The 12539-nt window shown below is 36.8% G+C and overlaps 1 protein-coding gene across 1 annotated transcript in view; it reads left to right on the forward strand.

Moving 5' to 3' along the window:
* Positions 1-12539, forward strand: part of LOC139941125 (sperm microtubule associated protein 2-like) — a 21864-nt gene continuing 9325 nt past the window's right edge. Inside the window, exons 1-4 of the mRNA XM_071937571.1 lie at positions 1-514; positions 11160-11196; positions 11439-11501; positions 12397-12531. Of these exons, the coding sequence (XP_071793672.1) occupies positions 481-514; positions 11160-11196; positions 11439-11501; positions 12397-12531 (269 nt within the window). The 5' untranslated portion in view covers positions 1-480. The remainder of the gene's footprint in view (positions 515-11159; positions 11197-11438; positions 11502-12396; positions 12532-12539) is intronic.

A 12539-nucleotide genomic window follows, 5' to 3' on the forward strand; every position in this document is an offset into this window, starting at 1 on the left:
GCCCCCATCCAACCAAAAGTAGGCTACACTATCCGGCGGCCCGGGGGTATGTGTGTGTGCACTTGTTGCAGCGGCGCGCTACATCCACCGGGGGTTCGTTGACATCGTGGTAACTAAGGCCGCCGTAACCATGTGACGCGGAAAGGAACCATTGTGCACCCATGCAGTGTGCACGCAAAAAACAAGTCCATGTGTGTTTCATGCACAAAACTATGTTGTGATTTTTCGTACAGCTGAGGTATCTAGTGAAGATCGGTACGGGCAAATATATAGAATGGGCTAAACTATGGTTTATTCCTTACCATGTCAACTAGGTTTGAGAACTTTTGTTAACACGATGTAACTGTCGATGCTGTTGGCAAAAGAGGGGAAAAAACAACTCAAAAAGTTCAAAAGTAACGTAGGTTTTAGTTTGGTAAACGTCGGAAAGTAATTTTTGTCCTCTCTCTGGTGGTTTGAAACTACACTCAAGCAAGAAGTATGGCGACAGTAACTGCAGTAAGGCCAACAGAGGGTGAGTTGAATTTACACAGATTGTTAGGAATGTATTTTCTTACACTTACAGGTTTTATTAATTTATTGTTAGTGTTAATATTGGTAAAGTTCTTTCATTCTTCCAATAATAAATAAAGGAAAAGTTTCCATATCCTGCAATCGCTTTTCCATTCGCTTTGTTGCCTTTTTCTTTGGTATCTATCCTTCCTTCGAAAAGTTTCCGTATGGCGCCACCACTTTTTCATTCGATATGAAATAATATAGTATCTAATTTACCTCAATGAGATATCCCTTTTTGAAAAAAATTGTGAACAAGTGGTGGCGAGGTGCGGAAAGTTATCCTCCCTTTTTGTAAAAATTAGTGAAAGGTGGTGGCGCCATACGGAAAGTTATCCCAAACAAAACTTGTTTAAAGCCATTATACACTTTCGGTTCAGAAAGAAGAAAAACAATTCACAGATTTACAATAATTTACAGGGTTTACAGAAGGTAATGGTGAAAGACTTCTCTTGAAATATTGTTCCATGAAATGCTTTACTTTTTGAGAAAACATTAAAATAATATTAATTCTCGTTAGCGAGAATTACGGATTTATTTCAAACACATTTCATGACACGGCGAAACATGCGGAAACAAGGGTGGGTTTTCCCGTTATTTTCTCCCGACTCTGATGACCGATTGAGCCTAAATTTTCACAGGTTTGTTGTTTTATATTTAAGTTGTGATACACGAAGTGTGGGACTTAGACAATATTGTTTACCGAAAGTGTATAATGGCTTTTACATAGGTCTTGGACAATCCGGACAATGTTGTTGTCCAAGAAGAAAAAACAAGTGTTGGGTAATTAAGTCTCTAGCTGATGGCCGATGATGCGATGACTTAAGTGAAACGCAGAATTAGCGACATCGCAATTGCGGTGGATTTGAGGTTTGCGATCTCATCGCAAGTGTGTTAGCGATGATCGCAAACATAGACGTTAGTGAAATCGGCCCCTGGTTTTTGAACAAATAACGAGGGGGCGAGCTGACCAGCCCCTGTAATCCCACCCAAGACATTTCAAGACCAGTGAATTGGCCCTACCTAACCTACACTATACAGTCAGTTTGCTTAGATGATCCTTCTGTTATGGAAACTCAGGAACACTACCATAGGGGGTATAAATGCCAAGCTGGCAACACTCGATTTCTCTCATCATGGAGGTAGAAACAAGCCTGGTTTAAATTCCTATGATTGCATGAATCAAGAAATTGTTAATTAGTAGCTTGACGACAATGTGAGTCATTGTGAAATTAGCAGTTAGCTTAGGGGATTCTAACCCACAACCTTGCAATTGAAAATTCTGCAGTCTAACGACTGGGCCGCGGTGACCTAATCATTGTATGGCAAAAAAAAACGAAAAAAAAAAAAAGTTGATCGTCCCCTCCCTCAACCTTTTTTGAGGCCGCGGCATCCTTTTTTAACTTTTTTGTTTTTAAACAACAAAAAAATTTCTGTATTTTTCTCATTTAACTTACTTATTTTTTAAGAACTTGTAACTACATAAAGTAGGTGGTGACTTTAAACTGAAGAATTGGTGGCCAGTTTGAATTAAAACTTCTATGTAAGCCTAATATAATTTTGTAGTGTCATAAAAAAACAATAATAATAAACAGGTTATTCATCAGAATATTTGTCCATGTTCTCTTGAAGTACTAAATTTGTCCGTTAATCCGATAAAAGAAAGTAATTAAATTTGTGAAAAGTATTTCTACAGTCGGGACCCTTAGGCCTATCTTAGTCTCCAATCGTGTCGATAAGGCCCCTATGTTTCAAAAGAGCATAAAAAAAATACCCCAAATTATGTTCAATATAAAGAGTAAGCAAAGCTAAAATGCAACCATAAATCCCTTAGCCCCAACAACCACCTCCCCCCCCCCCAAAGAAAAAAACAAGTATAAATTACAAATGAAAAATTAATAAATTATAGTATTAAATAGATTAATAAAATGGTAACTGCGGACTAAATAATCTTATTTTACAACAACAAATGTTTGGAGGGAGTTTCCTTGGAGGGGACTATTGACCACCGCAGAGTGACTTGTGTTATATATTTTTTATTATAATACATATGGCAGGTGTTGTTCCTAAATCTTGATGGCCTTCCCACTCTGTCTCCACAAGATTTATTTAATATCTATAAGGTCGGATAATCATCTCTCACATTGGTTAATCCTTGGTGGTATTTATTCTAATCCTCGATCTGTTTATGTGTCTGCCAGCTGGAGGCGCTTCAGTTGAGACTTACAATGGAATCAGAATAACAATAGGAGCCATGGCAGCTTAGCTCTGCTTGCTCCAGTAATTGAGTTGTATTCATTCTGTATCCCTCTGTGTTTGCATGCATTGTGATCCTTGTTGAAGCATCATGAGGTGCCTTTGTTGACACAACATGAAGTGGGGGTGACTACTGCCGCCCCATGCTGAGATGCGCGCTGCGTTTAACAACGGTTTAACCACGGTTTAACCACAGCACAGTTTGTACTTAAAAGTCCACACGCCCCCCTCTCTAAAGTAAAGGTGGGGTAATGGATTTCTGGTAAACTTTTAATTCCTGTACCCGGAAACAATGTACTAATGAGGTATAGAAAATCAAATGTGATCAACATATTGAAAGCTATAAATTCTTGTCCCATTTGAAAAGGGATAAGTTTTCCGAAGAAACACTCCTTCTTAAAACTTGTTGAATGGATTCTTTCTCATTGAGGAAAGAAAAGTCTAGGACAAAACTTTTGCCCCGAGCAACATTCTACGGGGTATGAGACGCTCCACTGTTTAAATACCAAATACTTTACAGGTTAATTATGTAACTTAACTGGCTCGATAATAATTTCTACTCTTTTGGACCAAATATCATTCAGAATCTTAAGTATGATTTGAAACTTTGCATGGTGGGTGTATAATTTGGTGAAGTTTTTGCGATGTGTTATCTCTTTTGAGTAGTTCTGAGAATAACCTGTGGTTGACAACTCAACGTTTCGATGAGGACGCTTTAATCGTCATCAGGAGGATGCTGGACTCTGAGTGTTTTGTTGTTACTTTTAGAAGTACAGGAGGATTACTGGTAGTTGGGCTTGGACGACTCGAATAGACCTTAAGCAATATACACATTGCGCAAGCGCTAACTGTTGAATGATGCTGGTCTAGCTAGTGATAAAATTTGATAGCTATCTAGACCAGCCTGCACCTCATTGTGCGCGTACCGAGTATTTGCGATAAGGTCTATGGGCGCGATGGCAAGAACAGGATTTATAATAATATTAATATCGAAGTCTTTATAGCGCACATATCTACCAAACAAGGTACTCAAGGCGCTGAGACATTTCAGAAAGATAGGTAATATTGCAGTGATGAATTTTGAGACCCAATTTAGCACCTTTTAAGGGTTTCCAAGGTGCTACTGCATACTAATGCACAGCAGCCACAGCTGTATTAGGTCGGTAAACAAGCTGTAACTGAAAGCAACATTCAGCATTAGAGTCCAGCGTCCTCCTGGACATCCTAGAGGATCAGAGCATGGAGGTAGAAATGATCAGAGCATACTTTATGAAACGCCGATACGAAACGCCAAGTTGTCAACCACTGGTTCTTCTCAGAACAGAACCATCTCAAAGAGAGATTTACACATGGTGCTACTGTAAACCTTCCACATGATTTAGAATTCTATAAATATTTTATGTTGACCTTACGAAAGTATTAGTATCGTCTGTTTTGGTTGAAGTTGGAAGGGGTGTATTTATAAAGTGATTAGAAACTTGACCTTTAGCACTGATTGATGAAATTATGATAAATGTATTCATTCAATATTGACAAGCTCACACCTAATTGATCAGTATCAAAAGATTTACCCGTAATGCTACAGGTTTTACAAATGCTAACAATTATTTTGAGTAATTACCAATAGTGTCCACTGCCTTTAAAGCTATCAAAACAATTTTTTATTTCACCCTTTGATTAGGCCTTAGAAGTAGTTTCTTTGAAAGTTTCCAATCTGGAAAAAAATGAAACCAAAACTGCCTAAAAGAGTCAGATTTCTAAAGAAAAAAAGTTTCAAAATAACCAAAATAATTTCACTTGTCATTGGACACAGTAGAGGAAATTATATTTCCACGCATGTTTTCTATACATTTAATTACTCCGCAAAATGTACACCTGGCTGCAAATCGATAACAATGTATGGCGAGGCTTGGGCATGCGGAACTTGTCTCAGAAACTGAGTTTTGTGTTGACAAGCCTACATGGTTAATTAAAATCTAATTGATATCTGAAATGTAATTTAAGTTTATTGTCTTGTATAATGACCTGCTTAATCACAAGTTACCATGGTACTTTAAAATACATGGTACAAGCAGGGTTTGCTCATCTGGAGGTTAATAATAATAAGACTTTTATTGTGGAACTGTCGTGGCCGAGCGGTTAAGAGCACGGAATTCAAACTCTGGTGTTTCTGATCAGCAGAGTGTGGGTTCGAATCCCCAGTCATGACACTTGTGTACTTTAAAAGCAAGACACTTAACCATTGCTTCGTCCTTCGTATGGGACGTAAAGCCGTTGGTCCCATGTGTTGTGTAAACGCATGTAAAAGAACCCAGTGCACTTATCGTACAGAGAAGGGGTTTGCCCCGGTGTTCCTGGCCGGATTGGCAGCATATTGCGCCACAGCACCTTGTAAACCATTACATGGTGCTTAAGGATTAGGTCTTATAATCTCAAACTTCGTACCATTCCTTGCAGTAATAATACCTGACGCTTTGTATCCTTTGGCAAAAGGCGCGTTATAAATACGGTTATTATTATTATTATTTATTATTATTATTGTGCACATATCCAGTTGCTATGCAAAGGCTTGTCCCAAGCTATTTGACATAGCAACTGTCTCTGCAGTCTGAGATACTCAAGTAAGCAGTGACTTAGGACTAGAAGGCAGTCATAATTCAAAACTAACTTGCAAATGGCTTACTAGATAAACATTTCTTAGCAGTCAAAGTTTTTCTTCTTGTGAAAATTCATGACGGAAACCAATTTAGTTAGTTCAGAGGCAACCGATTTTCAGGTTCTAGTGTAACATTTCCAGTGCAAGAAGTGGTAAGTGAAAATATTCACATGTTTTTTTTGTTTCCTGAAGTTGGGTCACACAAAGTGCAGATACTGGTCTTTGAGGTTTACTTAATTTTTGGGGGTTTTACTATTATTTAAGTGGATATTTGCAGATTCGATTGCAAGTCAGGCTTCTAAAACTTGGTGCCCCTTTAGAATTTGCCCATGGACTTAAAGATTTTGCAAATGATTTTTTTAAGTGCTCTTCACAAAATGAAAATGGCATTTTCTGCTCAAATTTGAAATTCCAGACCTGTTATAGGTAACAAAATAATTAATTAATCAAAAAGTCTACGTCAGCTTTGGTGATTACTTTCTGCTCAAACGTTTCTTTCTAATTGCTACTAACTTTTTCAAGACTGTTTCCCCAACAAATAACCTGAGGTGTTATCTTCACAATGATATCATTTTTTTGTGCAAAAAAAATTGTTAATGGCCTCACGCTTCTAAACCATGTAAGCATAGTCTTTCGAGAAATTCTGCTAGGGTCACCTTTTGGTTTGCTAAGCAGTTTAGGTTGAGTAAGTTAAGCTTTTTGATTAAAAAAAATAAATTAACTTTCTAATAAGGGACTTACTTCAAGAGGATAGTTTGTCCACAAATACGGAGGAGCGAGCCATCAGCAGACAATTGCAATTATTGGCATGCGTACGTACAAAATTCAGCTAATTCTGTTTTCCACTTTTTTTTAATGTGATATTTATATTGGTCCATCGTTATCACTGAGCAAGCATTATTGACCCTCATCGTCACAGTTGGAGAATATAAAGTATAAACATTTAGTCAACCTGGTTACCAGGGAGTCGCCAGGGACGCAGTTGTTGGTAGTCAAGTATCCGTCAGCCATTATGCAAGTAAATCTGTCCTCTATTGTTGTCGATAGGAGAGGATCTGTGATTAAAGGGAAGCTAGGTGCTAGACTGTCCTTGAAATTTACTGGTAGATTATTTAGACATTCTAAACAAATCTGACTGAGATTTTAAAGCCATTAGACACTTTCGGTAAACAGTATTGTCCAAGGTCCACACTTCGTGTATCACAACTTCTATATCAAATAACAAACCTGTGAAAATGTAGGCTCAATCGGTCATCGGAGTCGGGAGAAAATAACGGGAAAACCCACCCTTGTTTCCACACGTTTCGCCATGTCATGACATGTGTTTAAAATAAATCCGTAATTCTCAATATTGAGAATTGATATTGTTTTAATGTTTTCTCAAAAAGTAAAGCATTTCATGGAATAACATTTCAATAGAAGTCTTTCACCATTACCTTCTGTAAACCCTGTAAGTTATTTATAAATCTGTGAACTTTTTTTTTTTTTTTTTGCTGTACCAAAAGTGACCAATGGCTTTAAAGGTAGGGTCATTCTTTATGAACTAAAGATTCTAATTGGAAATTATGAAATTGTTTCCTATCAGGAAGTTATTTTGTCTGAAGTGCCCCCCATTAATAAGAAAACACTAATATTTAATAGTAAAACAAAAAATGAATTTTGAAAGATCGTCTGCATGCGACTTTTGTGAATTTCTGTGATGTTCGTTTGAATGTTGTCCTCATTGTAGCCCGAGATACGGTTTGGTATCTGCTGGGACCTTCCTTAAAGGGGATGGATTCGGCGTCCTTAAATGATGAATAAACCCATCAGGACACAATTTTCTCGACACGTTGGAACCAAAACTTTTACTGGTGTTTTTTTCCTTTTTCTAACTCATTTTGCTATGATAAATCAGTTTTATGTTGAGAAAAAATAAATCGAACCATACCTTTAAAGATGCTATGTCAGATTTTTTGCTGATTTGACCCAAAAACTTTGATTTAAAATTCAATAGGTACTTTTGTTGGGGGTTGCGAAAGTTTGAAGCTTTTATTTGAGCCATTGCTCCAAAAAGGCCGCCAATTATTAGTAGTAGTGAAATAAAGTGCTCAAAATTAGTTTTTGTCGGGATCCCGACAATATCACGTAACCAATTCTTATGTGTTTTATAAGAAACGTTTTAAATTTTGGTCATGGTTCCTGACCATTAAAAGTAAAAGTTAAACTGTTTTTTTTTCGTTAGAGCAGGTGATACTCTTTGAAATACCTTTCACTCAAAAAATCTATTATTTAATGTTTGGGGCCAAAAATCTGACATAGCATCTTTAAGCTATTAATAATTGACATAAATAGTGTTGCCTGATCAATCTACTTTATTTGTTGAACATGTTTGATCCTAGAAAAGGAGAGCCTTCTTTAATGTACATGTACACAATTAAATCCCCAAGAACACTTAGCAAGAATGGAAAACTAAAAGACTTGAATCAACAAACTGGCTCAATAAATCGGAGTGTAAATATTGAAACAGATTTAGAGTACATTTACATACTGCTGCCTATGAATAAAGGTGCCGCTGAATTAAGCAACAAGTTTGACTAAGTTTTTTTTTATATATATATAGTGAGACACAGTACGCCTATAAAATAAATTATTGCAGCTCAGTGCTGTATAAAGTTGCTAATCGCAAATTCATATCAAAAATTACCAGTAGGTCATTAATTAACAAAGCGTAACTTTGACAAAATAATCAACATCCACCTACATGTATAAGTTCTGTTATCCTTTCTACTCTTACGTTTTTTCTTATTTCTGTGAAAAGTGCTTATTAATACACTTTGGTGTAAACTTCTATGGGTAAAAAAACCCAAAGAATCTTTCTCCCTGGTGCAAAAAAAACATTACATCTATTATTTCCACAAGCAATGTTTTTCTTTAAAAAAGTATTTGTTCTTTTTGACAAACAAACTATTGAGACCACTCTTGATCAATATACTTCATTCACCAGGACTTCTTAAACATGCAAACAAACAAAAAAATCACACAAAAAAATTCATTCTGGATCTTTTTTAAGTGCTCCTGTGTTTTTCACATATTTGTCATTGCAGTCTGTGTTTTTTTTTTTAAGCTGCCAGTCAGACTAAATTTTGTTCTTTTGGATTGTAGAGTTAAAGGCAGTGGACACTATTGGTGTTTACTCAAAATAGTTATTAGCATAAAACCTTTCTTGGTGACGAGTAATGGAAAGATGTTGATGGTATAAAACTTTGTGAGAAACGGCTCCCTCTGAAGTGCCATAGTTTTTGAGAAAAAAAGTAATTTTCCACGGATTTGATTTTGAGACCTCATATTTAGAACTTGAGGTCTCGAAATCAACCATCTAAACGCACACAACTTCATGTGACAAGGGCGTTTTCTTCTTTCATTATTATCTCGCAACTTTGATGATCGATTGAGCTCAAATTTTCACAGGTTAGTTATTTTATGCATATGTTGAGTTGACCAACTGTGAAGGCTAGTCTTTGACAATTACCAAAGTGTCCACTGTCCACTGCCTTTCAGCAAATCTCATAATAAGTCAAATTCTTCAAATGAACATCACACCCTCTTACACTAAATCTGTGCACTGTTCGGCCGTTTCATCCAATAAAAGTTTACTTTTCCCCATAGATACTTATACTGACAAATGAAAATCTTTGAAACTAACAAATTAAAAAATGAAAAAATCTTTTATTCAGCCACACCATGTTTCTCAGATGCTTTCAACATCAAAATTAAAACTTTTACCTAATATTGGCTACATTGTTGTTTTCTTGTACCAATATTCATTAAATACATGTATTATAAATAACAACAGCGGAAAACACTATTTTGTTTAACTCAATTTGCATCAACAAACAAAGTTGGATCACACACACACACACCAGTCCAAGCAATTGAAAATACTGCAATTATTTCTTGAAGTCGTGGTTTGAGAGAAGTGTTCTAGTATTTTGTATTTTGCTTTGTGAATAAATAAATCCCTCGAAAATCATTGCAACATAATAGTTTTTTAAAATTACTTTTATTCACAAAAGTTTTCAGGCATGCGAGACTTCCTCTTTTCAGCTGATTTCCTCTCTTTTGTTTTGATTTTCCCCTTTTTTCCCCACCGGTTTGCTCTTTTCCTCCCTTTTCATGGATAGTTACCCACATGCCTGTGTTTTACTTTATGAAACGTCCTGTAGGTTTTTAACTGTTCACATGTTTTTCCAAAGAAAAAGTACTCGTACTGACTGTAGACACTGTTTTGTTGTAATGTTTCTTTGATTATGAATGATATTGAAAAAAAACACCATCCCAATGTAAAAGGTTTGTTGAGGAATGTTGCTTGTTGCTAAGATTAGATTCCAAAGTTTTGTTACTGAATTATTCAACCAAAGCAAATTTATTATTTAAGCTTCACGACTCGCCGCTAAAAGAAACATTCTTTTGTGAGAGTTGTTTCTTGTTATCCTTGCCTGTGTTTTCCATCTCCCCGACAAATATTGAAGTCTGGGGAGAAAACTCTGGAGAAGATAAATTTGCTCTGATGAGTGAGCTTTTGTTTTGAGGAGAACACTTCACTTAGCAGACAAAATAAACATTTACATTACAAATAAGATACTTTTGTTTGGTCTTTCAAAGTCTGCACAATGACCAAGATGCCATTTAGTTTCCTGCGACTGCGCATGGCTGTTTTTCACGAACCCATTATTATTAATGAAGCTACTCCAGGGCTAACAAGGGTGTATGACTTTAATCAATAATTCTATTCATGGAGACCATGTTATATTGAAGAAACAATACAGCAGGAGAGCAGAAGGCTTTGTAGAAGCACGCCCTAGGCTTTATATTGACTGATCACTGAACACTAGGCAACCGAGGGCTATAGCGATACTACAACAGAAAGTGAAAATCAACCCTGAAATGCTTTCAGAATTTCCAGTTTTGTTCTAGAACTGGGAGTTGGTTGAGATGCTTACCACAAGATGGTAGGAGAGTATGATGGTGGGATATCATCACTCATATTGCCTACATCGAGAGTGGACATCTTGTCTAGGTTCTACTGAAAGTGAAATTACACTCGATCAGCAACTAGGGAAGGACTCCATACCAGTAGTGTGTGCGAGTTTGTAAATATTGCAATCTAAGATGGCTGGTGAACGATCTAAGAAACGAAAGCGGAAGAAGACGAAGTCTCCATCGTCTCTTTATTCAGCAACAACCTCCTCAGCTGCTAAGTCCGTCCTCAAGCTGCCTAAGATTAAGGGTGCATCTCCGGCTCCAACCAAGAGATCGAAAGGTTCTGTGCCGCAGTTTCTTGGAAAAGCCAGTCAGGATAGTTGCTGCTAGTGTTCCTGCAAACGCTCAGAATTTACTCAACAGCTTTTGTTTTGCTTTTTTTCTCAACAGTCTCTTTACAGACTGTAAAGTTCAAACTTAAATTTAAAAATCATGAGGCCAACATTGGTATTTTATTCAAAGACTACATGTACATATCCACACTTTGTGTGACCGACACAAAAAATAATGCTTTTGTGAATGTTTAAGCAGCTGTCATCAGAGGCGCAAGAAAGATGTTTTTAAAGAACCTTAATGCAGCTTTATCCTTTTTTCTCACTTTGGACTTTAAAATGAGTTTTCTTTTTAGAAATTGGAAGAATTTCATCATTTGTGTCTTTCTTTTCTTTAACAGGCACCTCTGGAAACCAATACACAGACCTCCAGGGAAGGTAAGTAAGGTTTACAAATTACATTCATGTTTAAGGAATTGTTATCAAAAACATTTTCAAGCAAAACAACATTTGCATGGTCAAGAACATCAATATAAGATTTTACATGGGGCCATGGCCTCTGGCGGTACCCCTCAAAACATTGCCCATAAACTTTTACTTAAAAAACGAAGTAACAATTTGGCATGAAATTTTGGTATGTTTTTTTTCTAAAGCCTTGTGTGATTTACTTTGTTTTGCAGAGAGCGATGTATCTACTTAGCAACTCCCAAATCATCCAAGGCAGTTTGGCTAACGAGTTTAGGGTAAGTCAATTGAGCTTTTTGACAACAACAAAAATCAAGGGACTAAACTTCAAGAAGATAAAGTTTGTCCACAAATATAAAAGAGCCATCATCAGACAATATGATTAACTGAAAAACACAAGCACTATTGGCATGTAGTGGCTGAGCTAACTCATGTTTCTCTTCAGAGGTTGGGTTTGAGTCCATGCCGTGACACTTAAAGGCAGTGGACACTATTGGTAATTACTCAAAATAATTATTAGCATAAAACCTTTTTCTTGGTGATGAGCAATGGGGAGAGGTTGATGGTATAAAACATTGTGAGAAACGACTCCCTCTGAAGTGCCATCGTTTTCGAGAAAGAAGTAATTTTCCACGGATTTGATTTCGAGACCTCAGATTCAGAACTTGAGGTCTCGAAATCAACCATCTAAACGCACACAACTTCGTGTGACAAGGGCGTTTTTTTTCTTTCATTATTATCTCGCAACTTCGATGACCGATTGAGCTCAAATTTTCACAGGTTAGTTATTTTATGCATATGTTGAGATATACCAACTGTGAAGGCTAGTCTTCGACAATTACCAATAGTGTCCACTGCCTTTAAACCACTATTGCAGTGTCCTTCGATCGTATGGGACATAAAGCCGTTGGTCCCTAGTGTTGTGCAAAGCACATAAAAGAAGCAAGTGCTCTTATCAACGAGAGAAGGGGGTTTGCCTTTGGTTTTCCTGGTTTGATAACATGCGGCACAAATATTACTTTTGTCCTACTCTCTATATTTCTATAAAATAGTTGATGACTTTGGACGAAACTTAAGTTAAAAAGGATAAAAAAGGTGTTGATTTAGTTAAGTACTTTGGGTTCTGCTTTTTTTTAAACAATTATTAACTCTCCAACTTGTGTGTGTCTTCAGGCCCAAGTTGGTATGGGGGAACCAAGAGACCATTCTGCCAATCAGCAAGGCAGCCATGCAGTCCGAAGCATCCCCAAGAATTGGGCAGCTTTCTGTTCCTAAGAAAAACTTCCGCAGTGTCAATGATGGAGTCAAGTAAGTAT

This window comes from Asterias amurensis, chromosome 8, assembly GCF_032118995.1.
Source record: "Asterias amurensis chromosome 8, ASM3211899v1".
Classification (NCBI taxonomy): Eukaryota; Metazoa; Echinodermata; class Asteroidea; order Forcipulatida; family Asteriidae; genus Asterias; species Asterias amurensis.